The sequence below is a fragment of the Heterocephalus glaber genome, unplaced genomic scaffold (assembly GCF_053883595.1).
Source record: "Heterocephalus glaber isolate CG9 unplaced genomic scaffold, H.glaber_assembly_v1.0 deba00001509, whole genome shotgun sequence".
NCBI classification, from domain to species: Eukaryota; Metazoa; Chordata; class Mammalia; order Rodentia; family Bathyergidae; genus Heterocephalus; species Heterocephalus glaber.
In genome coordinates, this window is record NW_028258325.1 from 32642368 (window position 1) to 32657847 (window position 15480).

The window sequence follows — 15480 nt, forward strand, 5'->3', positions numbered from 1 at the left end:
ATGCAAGATATTTTTTTGTTTTTGGTTTAAGAACATAGCTATATAGAGCTGGGGATTTAGGTGAGTGGTTCCGGCGCCTGCCTCGAAAGCGCAAGGTCCTGAGATCGATCCCCAGTACCCCAAAAAAAGAGAACATAGCTATAGAGACAAATAGATTTCACAATGCCTTCACTCAGAGAAGGTCTGGCTGCTACTGAAAAGGGGAAGCCGTACCTCAGATCACAAATGCTTTTGTTTGTGAACAATTCAGTTTAGCAAACAGAAGTGTTTGGCAAAATTTTATTTTTGTGTGCAAACTCTGTACTGGTGAGGAACACAACCATGGTCATCTTTCCTGAATGAATGTGAACATGGCCATCTTTTCCAGAATCGTGGGACTAAGTTTATGAACTGAGGTGCTACTATATTGACATTCTGGTGAATGTTAAAAGGGCACCTAGTGGGAGGGATGGTCAGGTGGCTTAGGTGGCTTGTGTGTGTGTGATGAGCAGTATTTCTCCCTGTGTATGAATAAAAGCCAGGATAGAAACTATGGACAGTTTTGGCAATCTCCAGGGTACTGCTTGACTTCTGTATAATTGAAAATGTTAAACTGATAAGAGAAGATACTATGCCTGAAAATGTATCCTAAGGAGTAAGGCAACTAAATTTCAAAACAGTGGTAGTGGCAACAATGCCAAGCATTTGTTCTACACTAAGCATGATGCTGAATGCTTTGTTTTTATTTACTTTTTTATTTTTGAGACAAGGTCTCGCTGTGTAGTTCAGGCTGGCCTTGAACTTACTATGTAGCCCAGGATGGCCTCAAACTCATGGAGATCCTCCTTCCTCAGCCTCCTGAATGCTGGGATTAGATGTGCCATACCATGCCCGGCTATTTATTGACTCATTTAATTCTTAGGACAATCCTTGATATGGCTATTTTATTAATAAGGTTTATTAATAAGATACTATCTGGTTAATGAAGCAACATGTTGCTCCTGCTCAACCGTCTGGGTTTCAAGAGAAAACACGGAGGCAAGATAATGGGGGTGCTCTGAGCTGATCAAAGCTGTGCTTCTTGTGGAGCAAGACGGAGTTCAGGTGCTTAAAATCTAATTTAGGGGACTGGGGACTTAGCTCAGTGATGCTACCACCTGCCTTTCTAGCACAGGGTCCCAAGTTTGACCCCCAGTACCAAAAAAAAAAATCTAATTTAGGGCAGGTAAGTCAGGTGTGTGGAGAGAGGGTGAGTTCTAATTGTAGGCCAAGTATGGAAGGAACCTCCACTTAGGTTTCCAAAGGAAGGAAAACCGTTACAATGTAGGAAAACTGAAATTCTAGCTTAAGAGTGGTCAAAACTGAGCATCTGTGAGGTTGTTCCACTGGAACGTGGAGGAGAGAAATAAGTTGTTGACCTGTACCAGAATTAACTACAACAAAAAACATTAAGCACAGGGGCACCTGTGCATAATTCATAACTTATCTCCTCCATTCCAGGGCTCCATATCTGAAACAGAGCCCTTTGTTTCTGTAAACCCAGGCAACCATGTGAAGGACATCCAGCAAGAGATAACCTCCTTCTTGCTAATAAATAGCAGTATCGGGGCCAGGGATTCAGCTCAGTGGTTCCAGCGCCTGCCTCGAAAGTGCAAGGTCCCAAGTTTGATCCCCGGTACCAAAAAAAAAAAGAATTAATAGCAGTATCAAACTGCTGTATCCTATATAGAAATTTAACAACAGAAAAAGGAGTTATTTCTTCAAATCACTTGTTTTATTTTGTTTTGAGACAGGGGCCTTCAAGTTACTATGTACTACAGGGTGGCCTCGAGCTAGAGGCAATCCTCTGGCTTCGGCCTCCCCAGAGTCGGGATTACACGTGTGGACCACCATGCCTGGCCCTTCTTCAAACCAGTACCTTTAAACTGAAGATTATAACATTAGCAGGAAAACGAAGAGCTGCTCTCACTCCCAAATACCTAAGTGTGCGGGGTGTTTGTGGTGATTGGCACACACAAAGAACACAAGGTCTCAAGTCTAAGTTCTGGAGGAGGTGTCATTACCTTTGCAGGTCGATCTGTCTCTCTGCTGGCGTGGCCTTTTTGGCTCCATCTTGCAGTTTGGGTGCTTTGGCGTTACCCGCTTCCAAACCCCCTGGGGTCTCCTGGCTTGCTGCAGCTCTTTTCCTTCCTTTGCTAGTGGGTTTGTTTATATCATCATTTTTGGTTGCGTTGCCCTGAGACTCAGACTTGGGTCGACGTCCTCTCCTGGGTTTGGAAGGGGCAGGGGGTCCTGATTCATCTATTTTCTCATCTGTCTTTTGTTGGATATTCTCTGCACCAGCTGCTGGAACTGTTCTTTTCTTTCCTCGGTCACTGCTGATGTTGCCCTGGGTAGCCTGATCAGAATTAATTTCCTAAAAGAACACAAAACAATTCTGTGAACACAAATTCTTTAGTATTAATGATCTGTAACAGAAAAGAATATATATATATATATATATATATATTTATTTTTTTTTGGTACCGGGGCTTGAACTCAGGACCTTGCACTTGTGAGGCAAGCAGCAGCACCACTGAGCTAAATCCCTGGCCCAGAAAAGAATATTCTGAGTCTTTTACAAGAGTCAGGACTCCAGGACTTTCTCCGATTGCTCAGCTCCCATCAGGAAAGCAAGTTCCCTGAGGAGAGGGTTTGCTCTGTGCTGCCTACTATGTGGCTGACATGATGTGCTAAGCCTGTGCTGCATGGAATGCACAGGTAGTCCATGCCACACAATGAAAATCGACTTTTTTGCTACCGTGCCCATTCCAAAGAACTGTTTTCACGATTCATATTTTTGTTATAAAAAATTTTAAATATAAATCTTTATACTGTAGTTCCATGAAATGAAGTTCTTTAACTCTTCACTTCAGCACTTTTTTTTTGAGACAGAGTCTGGCTGTGTAGTCCAAGCTGGCCTTCAATTCACTATGGAGCCCAGGCTGAGCTCAAACTCCCAGTAATCCTTCTGCCTCAGCTTCCCAAATGCTGGGATTACAGGCCACCATGCCAGGTTCAAACTTTTTATTTCATTCATCCAAACTTTTGTCTCTCTTTTTTTTGGTACCGGGGATTGAACTCGGGACCTTGTGCTTTTGAGGCAGGCAGGAGAACCACTGAGTTAAATCCCTGGAACCCCTTTTGTCTCTTTTTATATGGCTTGTGTCTAGAAGGCCCCCAAAGCCTCATGCGGTCATGAACTGTTTCTCCTCTGTGACACCCCTCTGCCATGCCACCTTGCCTTGGAGACTGAAACCTCTACAAACTGAGCTAAATAAGCCTTTCTCCCTTTAATTTTCGGTGTTGGGTATTTTGTCTCAGAAATGAGAAAAGTAGCTAAGACAACTATGAACTACTTGTTGTTGAACATTTTCTTATTTAGTTTAATATTAAGTCATCTAAAATGTTAAAAAAAATTTTCAAAGAAAATTCCATTTTACCATAATGAACTCTATGATAAACAATGGTTTTCAGAATGAAAGTGATCTTTATATATAAATGACATTTAGGAATCAATTTTAGTTTTAATTGATATAATTCTGATGAAAGGAAACAGGAACATTATAATCATACAAAGAGTTATACTATGCCTTTTCAATTAATTTTCATTTGCTGCAGAAAGTATCTGCAGAATGACTGGAGAAAAAAACCCAAACTTTCGGGCCGGGGATTTAGCTCAGTGGTTCCGCTGCCTGCCTCGCAAGGGCAAGGACCCGAGTCTGATCCCCAATACAAAAAAAACCAAAAAACAAACTTTCATGTTATAAGGAAATTTACTTAAATGAAAATTCATGACAGTAATAATTTAAGTGAGAAAACCTGTTTTCCATTAGACCACAGAAGGCGAACCTTTTAGAGACAAGTGCCCAAACTGCAACCCCAAACCCACTTATTTATTGTAAAGTGCCAACACTGCAATTAAACCTGAATACTGAGGTTTTAGTCTAGAAAAAACAGCTCACATATTAACATCCTTTGTCACCGCCCCCCCCCCCCCAGTATGGGGCTCAAACTCAAGACCCAACATCTTTTGTCTTAAAAGAAAAACAACATGTGTGCCATAGGGTCACCAACACTGCTCTAGGGTTTACTTCGTTTTTATTTTTTTGGGGGGGGGACCAGGGATCAAACTCAGGACCTTGCGCTTGTGAGGCAGGAACCGGAACCACTGCACTAAATCCCCAGCCCTCCAGGGTTTACTTTAATGTGGAGTCTCACTTTAAGTCATCTTGAGAAAAAGACAGGGACGACTTCAGGCCAAAACCAGACATACAAACAACATAACCAAATATTTTTTATTTTTGTTTTCTGTGGTGCTGAGGATCTAAGCCAGGACCCTGTGCTTATTAGCCAAGGGCTCTACCACTAAGCTCCACCTCTAAACCCAGGTCCAACTGCTATTACCCTTACCCCTGAAGTAGGAACAGGTTCATTCAGCTGGTGGCCCACTAAGTGTAGTGCTTGTTGTGTACAGATTGAGGCAGGGTAGTATGGGAGGAGATTCATTTAAAAAAAGATAAAGAATTAAGTACAAATTACTCCACGTGGTAAGAGATTAAGAAGTTTTGTATCTTCAAAAAAAAAAGTCAAAGGAAGCATCAATTTCTAACTGGCCCTTCTGGGGACAATATTATTTACCAATAAAGCAGGACCCTGTCACATGCAAAGTGAAGAGTTCTAGACAGGGGAGAAAGCATAAAGGACCTGAAGAGGGACAGAGCTCTGTAGACTGAAGGAACTTGTACCATAAGGAGTGATGGTAACAGGCATGAGGTATGAGAAGCAGGCATGGAACTGCTTCATTAATGCCTTTCTGGACATGTTAAGAAATGTTTTTTTCTGGTGCTAAGGAAAGTAAGTTTTGTTTATTTTTTTGAGATAGGGTCTCACTAAGTAGTCAACATGGGGCTTTAACTCACTGATACAGCCCAGGCTGGCCTGGAACTCCAAGAAATTCATATTTAACCAGAGGGTGAACATAATCCAAATGACATTTTAAAAAGATCACACTAGCTGCTATTATATGGCTATTGGAATGGAATGAAGCAAGACTGTTATTCAGAAGGCAAAACTACTATACCACTTAAAGTTGAATTAGATTAAGACAGAGAATGTAAAAATAGGCAAAATATGAACAGGCATTTTACAGAAGAGCACATTCAAAGATAAAGCAAACATATCAGAGAAATACAAATTAAAGCAACAAAAACTACAGCATTAATGGGATACCTGAAACTGAAAAAAATTCAAGTAACAAACTTGTTGTTGGTGCGTTTATAAGGAAAAAAGTACTATCATAACCTGTTGGTAGAAATTTTAAGTGTTTTTCAATCTTTCAGGAAAGCTATATGGAAATATCTAAAATTCTGCATTTATGCCTTGACCCAGCAATCCCACTGCAAGCAACCTGGACCACAGAAATAAAGTACCAGCCAGGTGTGGTGGTGTACATCTGTAATCCCAGCACTCAGGAGACTGAGGCAGGAGTATCGCCAGGGGTTCAAGACCAGCATGGGCTATGTGAGTTCAAGGCCAGCCTAAATTACATAGCAAGACCCTGCCTCAACCAAAACAAGGGCCAGGATTTAGCTCAATGGCACCACACCTGCCTCACAAGCACAAGGTCCTCAGTTCATCCCCGATACCAAAACAAACAAACAAACAAAGACCAAAATTTCAGTCCGTGATTCTGAGGAAAATGGCCATGTCTGTGCAAAAAAGATGGCTGGAGTCATGTTTGACAGCAGCTGCTGAGTTTGCAAACAAGAGTGTTGGTGAACCAAGGTAACACTAAGTGCCAGTAAGTGTGTATATGTATGAAGAATATTCACAATATTGTTTGTAGTGGAAAAAGGCAGCAATCAAAATATATGTGTATGCACAAATAAAAACGCCAATACCATGGAGGAAAAAGGATATATAACAAACTGTTTAAAGAAAAAAAAATTTAAATAAGATACAAGAGAGTATTATGCACATATGCATACGTGAAAGTGCTCATCTGGAACTCCAGTGAACAGGGAGCCAGTTGTCTTAGGTACTGAATAGAATGAGTTGGCACTATGGCTTGCTTGAGTTCATGGAATGTATGTACACATGTGTCTGGGATCTTTATTTTTTTTCCCCTGAAAAAATGGGGGAGAAGGATTGAACTCAGGGCTTTGGCAGTGATCTACATCCTTAGCCATTTTTAACTTTTATTTTGAGACAGGGCTTTGCTAATTCGTTAAGTTGCCTAGGCTGGGCTCAAATCTGCAGTCCTTCAGCCTACCAGAGTGCTAGGACTACAGGTGTGTGTGACTACACTCAGCTTCTTTTTTTGAGACAGGGTCTCACCATGTAGTCCAGGCTGTCCTCCAACTTACTACATAGCTCAGGCTGCCCTCAGACTCATGGCAATCCCGAGTGGTGGATTATAGGTGTATGACACCATACCCAGTCATACTCAGCTTCTTGATTCTTGTTTTTTGGTACTGGGGATGTAACTTGGGTCCTTGCGCTTGCAAGGCAGGCAGCATAACCACTGAGCTAAATCCCTGGCCCTCTTGATTCTTCTTTTAACCACCTCCCTTGTTCTTCATATTTCAATTTCCCTCATAAAAGTGAAAAACGAATGTACTGATTTGTAAACACATACACCCATTTACTGGATGGTTTTCATATATAGAAGCTAATACATTGGTTTATATATCAGTCTCTGGCTAGCAAGAAATATTATTCCCTTAGATTTTAATATTGTTGGTAGTATACTAGGATGAGGGTCACATGTGGAAGGAAAAGACCACACAGTAAGTCCCGACTTATAAACATTCGGGTTGTGAACTTTCACAGATATGAACAGACCTCACATTAAGAACATTCGTAGATGTGAACAAATAGCGATGTAGCTCATGTGTCTGCTGGACACTGTCACAGTTGTGCTGTTGTGTGCTTAGGCACAGTGTGACAGTGTATAATAGCAGTGTTCAATCAGAGCCGGATGTCTGGAAGCAGAAGAGCAGTGATGTGGTGGCAACTGCTAGGAAGAACAGAACAATAAACATTGTACATTTGTGTCAAAGGCATGTCAGAGGCCCAGGGATTTAGCTCAGTGGTTTCGATGCCTGCTGCGCAAGCGCAAGGACCCGAGTTTGATCCCCAGAACCAAAAAAAAAAAAGAGACATGTCAGACTCACTGTCACACTTACGGATGAATCTGACTTATGAACATTTTCCTGGAACAAAACTTGCTCGTAGGTCAGGGACTGACTGTGAAGCCGTCATGCTTTTGTCAAAATACAACATTGGTCTCATAAGGTTATCAGTAAAACATTCTTTGGAAGTGTGAAAAACTTGAATTGAGGGTTTGGAACAATATTTAAAATCAATGAAAGTAAAATTTTGGAGAGAGGGAGGGGACATAAAAAGAAATAAAGTGTTCTGTACATATATGAATTCCCTATGGTGAATGTATGTGCTAATTAAAGAAAACAAAAAAAGAACAGTAATACTAACAACAACAACAATCAATGTAAAATTTTGACCTGTGAGAAATTAGAATTTATTATTTATTTATGTATCTTTTTGAGACAGAGCCTTGCTATGTAGTTCAGGCTGGCCTTGAATTCACTGTGTAGCCCAGGCTGGCACCGAACTTGTGGCAACCCTCCTTCCCCAGCCTCCTGTCTCGAGCTCTAGGAGTGCTGGGAATAGAGGCATGTGCCACCATGCCTGGCTTCCAGAAAATAGAATTTAAATGTCTACTTTGACTGTGGGTGTAGCTCAGTGGTAGAATACATGCTTAGCATGTGCTAGCCCTGGGCTTAATCTCCAGTATCCCCTCTACCCCAACACACACAAAGATAAGAATAGAAGAGTCTAGGGCCGGGGATTTAGCTCAGTGGTTCTGGCGCCTGCCTTGCAAGCACAAGGTCGAGTTTGATCCCCAGTACCAAAAAAAACCACAATGGAATAGTAGAGTCTAACTTATCAAATATGAGGCTAAAAAAATTACAGATGGCTGGTTGTACCAGATAAGCATTTGTGATCCAGGAAATGCATTACTACCTAATATACATTATGAGTATATGTAACTCTTATTCATTGTAGCAATATGCATTTTTATACCTAAGTTTATTTAGGTCAAGCCTACTTAATTCTACACAAGGACCCCATCATATTAAAGTCTATTGGTTCCTGGAGTCCAGAAATTTTGATAGCAAGAGGTACCCTGTTACCTGAATCCATTGACAGCCCGTGTTAACAGACAGCAATAACAAATGTTTGGATAATTAAGACACTGACCTAAAATGTAACTTCTCTATTCAGTTTGTGCTCAGATCATTAGGGTTGGGATAGGAAAAATGAAGCTGTACCATCTGAGGGGTAATAGATAAAACATTCGATGATTACCATAAATATGTGACAGGTAATAAAAAGATAAACATGTCAGATGTATGGTTTCCATGAGAAAAGAAATAATTTAGTATCTTCAAACTATTCCTACGGAGAGCCAGCGTTTTAGTTCAGTGGCACCACGCCTGCCTCAAGTCCAAGGTCCAGAGTTTGATTTCCAGTACTAGAAAAAAACCAAAATAAAACAAAAAACCCCAAGCTATGCCTCCGAAGAAGTTATCAACTTCACTCTACAGCTGAATGGCAGCTGAGAGAAGCCAAGGAATCCTCCCAGGTTAATATGAAGCCAGAGAGGACAGAGCTAAGATTCAAAATCAGCTGTCTGAGCCTTCTATAGTTATGCTACACTCCTTTCTCTACTGCCAAAATACTTGGTAGAAAATTGGCTACTGCAGTTTAAAGGTCAACAACAAAGAATGGAGCTGTTAAATAAAAACTCAAGCACATTTATAATAAATTCTAAATCATAAAATTTTACCTCTAAAGAGTATAATAGGAACAAAACAGTGCTGACTTCTGGGCAGGAGTAAATGAACTTTTAGATGCTTTTGTGAAAGGTGTAGTTTCCCTAATTTCTCTCAGTGAGTTTGTTCATGTACAGGAACACTATTGAATTTTGTGTGTTGACTTTTTATCCAGCTACACTACTGAATTTGGTTATTAAATCTAGAAGTCTTTCGGTGGAGCTTTTGGGGTCTTCTATGTAGAGTATCCTATCATCTGCAATTAATGATCATTTAACTTATTCCTTTCATTTCCTTCTCTTGTCTAATTGCTCTGGCTAACGTTTCCAGAACTATATTGAATAAGAGTGGTGACAGTGGACATCCTTATCTTGTTCCTGATTTTAGAGTGAAGGCTTTCAGTTTTTGTCCATTCAGTATGATGTTGGTCATAGATGGCTTTTATCAGATTGAGGTAAAGACCATCTATACCAGTTTTCTGTAGGGTTTTTATCGTGGATGGGTGTTAGACTTCGTCAAACGCTTTTTCTGTATCTATTGAGATGATCACGATTTTTGTACTTGGCTCTGTTGATATTTGCATATGTTGAATCACCCCTACATCCCTGGGATGAGTCCTACTTGATCATGGTGCAGGAGTGAATGAATGAACTTTTAGAAGCAAGATCTTAAAACCTTTCATCCCCATTTTTTCAAGGTGCTAGGAGGGGTCCTGTGGGAGGACACATAAACGCAGAAGAAATGAAGTGAGTGGATGGAGGCAGATCATTTTTTGGAGAGCAGGAAAGTAAAGTGTGGTGTCTATCTCACCCTGACACGAAACTATAGTAAGAATCTTCATGGGAAATTCACTTGTTAGATTTTTACATGGGGCAAGAGAATACAGCTCAGAGGTAGAATGCACATGTGAGGCCCTTGGGTTTGATCCCCAGTACCAAAAAACCGAGAGATAGATAAAAATTTACCTTATTCTTTACCGCCTCAATATTCTTTACAGGTGTGACAGAAATAATTCTCACAGGGTTCTCCTCATTTTCACTAACTCCAGTCTCTGCTGCCTCTGAACTCTGTTCCCTAGTGGGAAAAAATAAACCACATCTTCCGTATTTCACAAGAAGGCCAAGTTCACCCTTGCACTCCACCAATAAGGAAAGGCTTAGGCTGGTTCAGAAACCTCACCAAGTAATGTATTTACAAACTGTGGCTTATTTATAGCATGCAATTCACTTCCATTTAATTTTACAAATATCAGCCAGAAAATACTGCCTAAAACTACCTGACAAGAAGATTCTCTACAAACAAAAGAGCACAATTATTCTAAGCCTTATCTCTTGGGGGTAGGGAACCTAAACAAAAACATAACTATAGATCACAGTACAGCAGAGTCATTCCCAGTGTTCTTCGTGATCTGCAAAGGAGGAGCTGTAAGAAGAAAAGGTTATGTGGGTGCCTGAATCCCCATCATCTCTTTAAACCATAGGTACTGCACATTATTTTCTATCTTGGATTCTTGTGATAAAAACAGTTCAAACATATTGGTTCAATTTATCCATATGATTTCATGGATAAGGTCAGGTGTGGTGTTGCTCCTTTGTAGTCCCAGCACTTGGAGGCTGAGGTAGGAGGATGCTGCAAGTTCAGGGCCAGCCTGGGATACACAGTGAGTTCAAGGCCAGCTTGAACCATGTAGTGATAGCTGTCTCAAAAAACCCAAAAAGATTTCATGGAAAGAACAAAATCTTTACAGCTGAGAATGTACTTTGCTAGTAAGAATGCTTCCTAGCATTCGTGAGGCCCTGGTTTCAATGACACAAATCAAAAAAAATCCCAGATCCTTTTTTTTTGGTACCGGAGATCAAACTCGGGTCCTTAGCTTGCGAGGCAGGCAGTGGAACCACTGAGCTAAATCCCCGGCCCCCCAAATCCTTTTTAAAAAAGAAATCTTAAAAAAAATAAAAAATAGAAACAAATCTTTACAGGGCCAGGGATTTAGTTCAGTGGTTCTGCCGCCTGCCTCCCAAGCGCACGGTCCTGAGTTCGATCTCCGGAACCGCCCCCCAAAAATCTTTACAACCTCTCTACGTAGTGTCTTAGGAGTAGAGTAGATGCACAAGCACAAGGACCCAAGTTCCATCCCTGGTACCAAAAAAAATTAAAAAAAAGAGTAGAGTAGGATGGAAAGCTTTTTTTAAAAAGTGAGACAAGGCAGGCTGAATGAGACAAGTCCAGGCTGGCCCTGAATTTGTGATCCTCCTGCCTCAGCCTCTCTTGTGCTGGTATTACAGGCATGCATCACTAAGCCTGCCTGTCTGGTTTTGTTAACATTAATGTGCCTGGTGCTGGGGATTAGAGCTCTAATCCACTGAGGTATACCTTCAGCCCTTTCTTTGTCTTTTGTTTTGGTACTGAGGATCAAACTCTGGTCCTTGCACTTTCAGGGCAGGTGGCAGAACCACTGAGCTAAATCTCCGGCACCTTTACCCCTTTTTCTGTTAACTTTTCTTTCTTTTTTTGGTACTGGGGATCAAAGTCAGGATCTTGTGCTTGCCAGGCAGGTGCGGTGCCACTGAGCTACATCCCAACCCTCTGTTACTTTCCTATGCACTTAGAATGCTGTATCATTTCAAAATGAATACATTCTTGGTTCATATCATTAAAAATACTAAAATTCAGTCTGGGCATGGAGCTCAGTGGTACAGCACTTGTCTAGCGTGTACAAAGCCCTAGGTTTAATCCCCAGCCCTTCAAACAAATTAAATAAAGGAAAACTAAAATTCATTGGTATTGTTTTGTACTAAAACATTTACAAAAGTAGAAACCCATTTTATGATACAGAGCTTTAGGAATAAACTGAAGGATAAACCAAGTAGTGAGAGAACAAAAAAAACTTAAAGAGAAAAAAATTGCCTTGCTCGATTTCCGGTTGAGGAGTTCAGTTCTGAATTTACATTGATATTGCTTCCAGTCTCAGTGCCGGTGCTTCTAACATAGGGTTTCCTTCCTGTTGCTGATAAAGGCTTGTTTACTGCACCTAGTACTCCAGTAGGCTTTGGCTGAAAAAAATCACACAAACACATTATTTTATACCTTAATGAAGGGGACACATATAAGAGATATTCTTTAGCTAAAGCCAAGTGGAAAGGTCAACCCTAAATGAATTAGAAATGATAATTCTGTAAATATGCATGAGGTTGCCCTATTGCAATTAAAAATCTACAGGATATGGGCCGGGTATTTAGCTCAGTGGTTCCATTGCCTGCCTCGTTAGCGCAAGGTCCTGAGTTCAATCCCGGGTACCCACACTCCCCCAAACTACAGTATTACCTTTACTTAATAACAAGGCAATATCTATTTTCTATATGCTTAATCACTGTTATTCTTTTTTTTTTTCCCTTTTCTTTAAGCAGGATCCTGCTATATTGCCCAAACTAGTCTTGAACTTCTGGACTCATGGGATACTCCTGGTTCAGCACCCTGGGTAGCTGAGATATTGGTGTGTACCACCTTGTTCCACTCTTACTGCTTAATTAAGACAAAGATTGCTCCCAAACTGCCTTATATGCCAGGTAATTTTTTATCTGGTACCAGGGATCAAACTCAGGACCTTGCACTTGTGAAGCAGGTGTGGCGCCACTGAGCTAAATCCCTGGCTCTCCAAACTGCCTTATAGCTGGGGATGTAGCTTAGTGGTAGGGCACTTGTTTAGTATATATGAGGCCCTAGGTTCAATCCCCAGCACTACAAAATCAAACAAACAACCCCCCCCCCCCAAAATCCAAACTGCCTTATAAACAAACTAATAACTATATGTACTAAGTAATAAAGTCCTATGTGAACTGCAATGAAAATACAAATAAAACTATCACAAAAATATATATGTAGTAATGACCTGGAAATTATTTATCAAAGATTAAATTAGTTTTTTGGTTTTTTAGGTCTCATAAAATGACTTTTAGGAAATCTAAAAAGTCAAGTCAAGGCATGTGTCTTGGTACATGCCTATAATCTGTTGTTGGTTTTTTTTTTTTTTTTTTTTGGGGTACCGGGGATCGAACTTGGGTCCTTGCACTTGTGCAGCAGGCAGCGAAACCACTGAGCTGAATCCCCGGCCCGATGCCTATAATCTTTACACCAGCTACTGAGGAGGCTGAGGCAGGAGAATCACAAGTTTGAGGCGAACTTGGGTAACTTAGACCCTATCTCAAAATAGAGTTGGGGATGTAGCTCGGTGATACACCACCACTGTGCTCAATACCCAATACTGCAACAAGAGGAGAAACTAGACAAAACCAAAATAATCCACAATCAGAAATATAAATTGTCTGACTCAGTATTTCAATTTTTTACATTATATATCTAAGCTTACAACATTACTTTTCAGGAAAATCTCTGTGAATTGTAAATAGGTTATTAATTTATAATTACTGTAGTGAACCCATGGTGGCAATTCACAAAGAGTGGTTCGTGGTAGGAAACTCTGAGATTGCAGTAGATGCTACAAATTCCTAACGTAATCCTTAAGAAACAGGAACTATAAAATCTAGGGCTCATATAACATAAGTAATGTACATATAAAACTAAATTCCCAAACCCAAGTTCAGTATACCTTTCCTGTTAACAGAAGTACTCTTGTCTCTTCTGAAATATAACTCTTGTCATTACAAAAGTCCTATTGAAAAACAAAAACAAATTGAACACAGTATTATTATGCAAACAACTTATTAGACATTGTACTTTGCAGTAACCGTTATAGTTGTGTTAACATATATAACAATTCAAGCCCTAGATAAACAAGAGCCTAATTCCCCACATTTAAAAAATGCACATTATTTTTTTCACACAGTTTAGTGTAAGCAGTCTCCAATTTATTCATTAATTATTTTCACCTCTTTTACTGTTATAAAACTTATTTCTCTGGGGCTTTCAAAGTAGCCAATATGCGCCGGGGATTTAGCTCAGTGGTTCCCACCGGTGCCTGCCTTGCAAGCACAAGGTCATGAGTTCGATCCCAGATAACAACAACAAAAAAAACAAAGTAGCCAATATGGTACCCTATGCTAGTACCACACTAAGCACTTAATATTCATTAAGGAGGCCCACAATGAATCTCAAGAGAATTATTCAGAGAAAAGCGAAAAAAGCCAGGAGTGTTTGTATATAAATATAATTCCAGCTACTTGGGCAGGCTGAAACAAGATCATAAATTTGAGGCCAGCCTGGGCAATTTAGCAAGTACCTGTCTAAACATAAATGTAGCTGGGTGTGGTGGTGCACACCTGTAATCCCAGCACTCAGGAGGATGAGGCAGAAAGATATCCACCTTGAGTTTGGGGGCAGCCTGGGTTACATAGTAAGTTTCAGGTCAGCTTGAACTACACTATAAGACCCTGTCTCAAAAAAAATAAATAAATAAATAAAAAGGCTAGGGATGTAGGGCAGTAGCTCTGTGGTAGAGCACAAGCATGTCCAAGGCTCTGGGTTCAATTCCCAGTACCATTAAAAAACAACAAAAAAGTGTCACCTCATTTAAAAATATTTTGTTTTTGAAAAACCATGAGTAGACATACTATTCAAATTATAAAAGTAAATATACATCAAAATATAGTTGAATAGCCAGGGATTTAGCTCAGTGGTTCCGCCTGCCTCCCAAGCACAAGGACCCGAGTTTGATCCCTGGCACCAAAAAAAAAAAAAAAAAAAAAAAAAAAAAAGTTGAATAAGCTGGGTGTGGCAGCACATGCCTGTAATCCCAGCACTCAGAAAGTGGGAGGCAGGAGGATTGCCAACAAGTTCAAGGCCAGGTTGGGCTACATAGCTAGTTCAAGGCCAGCCTGAACTACATAGCAAGACCCTGTCTCCAAAAAAACAAATAATTCTTTGGGCAAAGGCCTTCATGCAACTAAAATACATGTTACAAAGCTTGGCTATCAGAGTTCATTCATTTTATTTCTGAAATAATAAACCACCAGGTTTATTATCTTAATAAGCTTGATCTTCTTAGTGTTTGATTTTATGCTGATTCAAAGAAAAATGTTAGAAAAACAAATAAGGAAAAGTTACATACTTTAAAAAACCTAAATTATTATTAAGACTAAAAACAGTATGAGTTACAAGTAACAAAAGAAAAAAATTATGTTCTTTGAGACCACTTAAGTATAGGGACAGGGGCCGGGGATTTAGCTCAGTGGTTCCTCTGCCTGCTGCACAAACACGAGGACTGGAGTTCGATCCCCCGTACCAAAAAAAAAAAAAAAAGTATAGGGACAAACAGCGATTTAATACTTTATGGTATTGCCAATGTTATGAATATTCTATTGCAGTCATGATGGCCCAAGTAGTCAAGAGGTTAAAGGTAAATTCAAGAGCTCACTTAAGAATACTGACAAAGATAGCAGATTCGGTAATGAGGGCAAATATAGTTTTTTGTTGGTTTATTTTGTTTCTTAAGACAGGGTCTTGCTATTTAACCCAGGCTGGCCTTGATCTCATTATGCAATCCAGGCTGTCCTCAAACTTGTGGGAATCCTCCTGCTTCGTCCTCCCAAGTCCTGGGATTATAAGTAGGTGCCACCAGGCCTGGCAAGAGGACAAACATCTTTGC

General features: G+C 40.2%; 1 protein-coding gene across 3 annotated transcripts in view; it reads right to left on the reverse strand.

Moving 5' to 3' along the window:
• The window catches only part of Pds5a (PDS5 cohesin associated factor A), a 137125-nt gene that overhangs the window by 8533 nt on the left and 113112 nt on the right, over positions 1-15480 (reverse strand). The window contains exons 29-32 of one of the 3 annotated variants that reach the window (XM_087187836.1): positions 13486-13548; positions 11787-11932; positions 9845-9953; positions 2043-2395 (exon numbers count right to left, since the gene is read on the reverse strand). In XM_087187836.1, coding sequence (XP_087043962.1) covers positions 2043-2395; positions 9845-9953; positions 11787-11932; positions 13486-13548 — 671 coding nt within the window. Of the gene's footprint in view, positions 1-2038; positions 2396-9844; positions 9954-11786; positions 11933-13485; positions 13549-15480 lie in introns of those variants that run through there. The other 2 variants (XM_087187837.1, XM_087187838.1) reach the window with 2 other exon arrangements.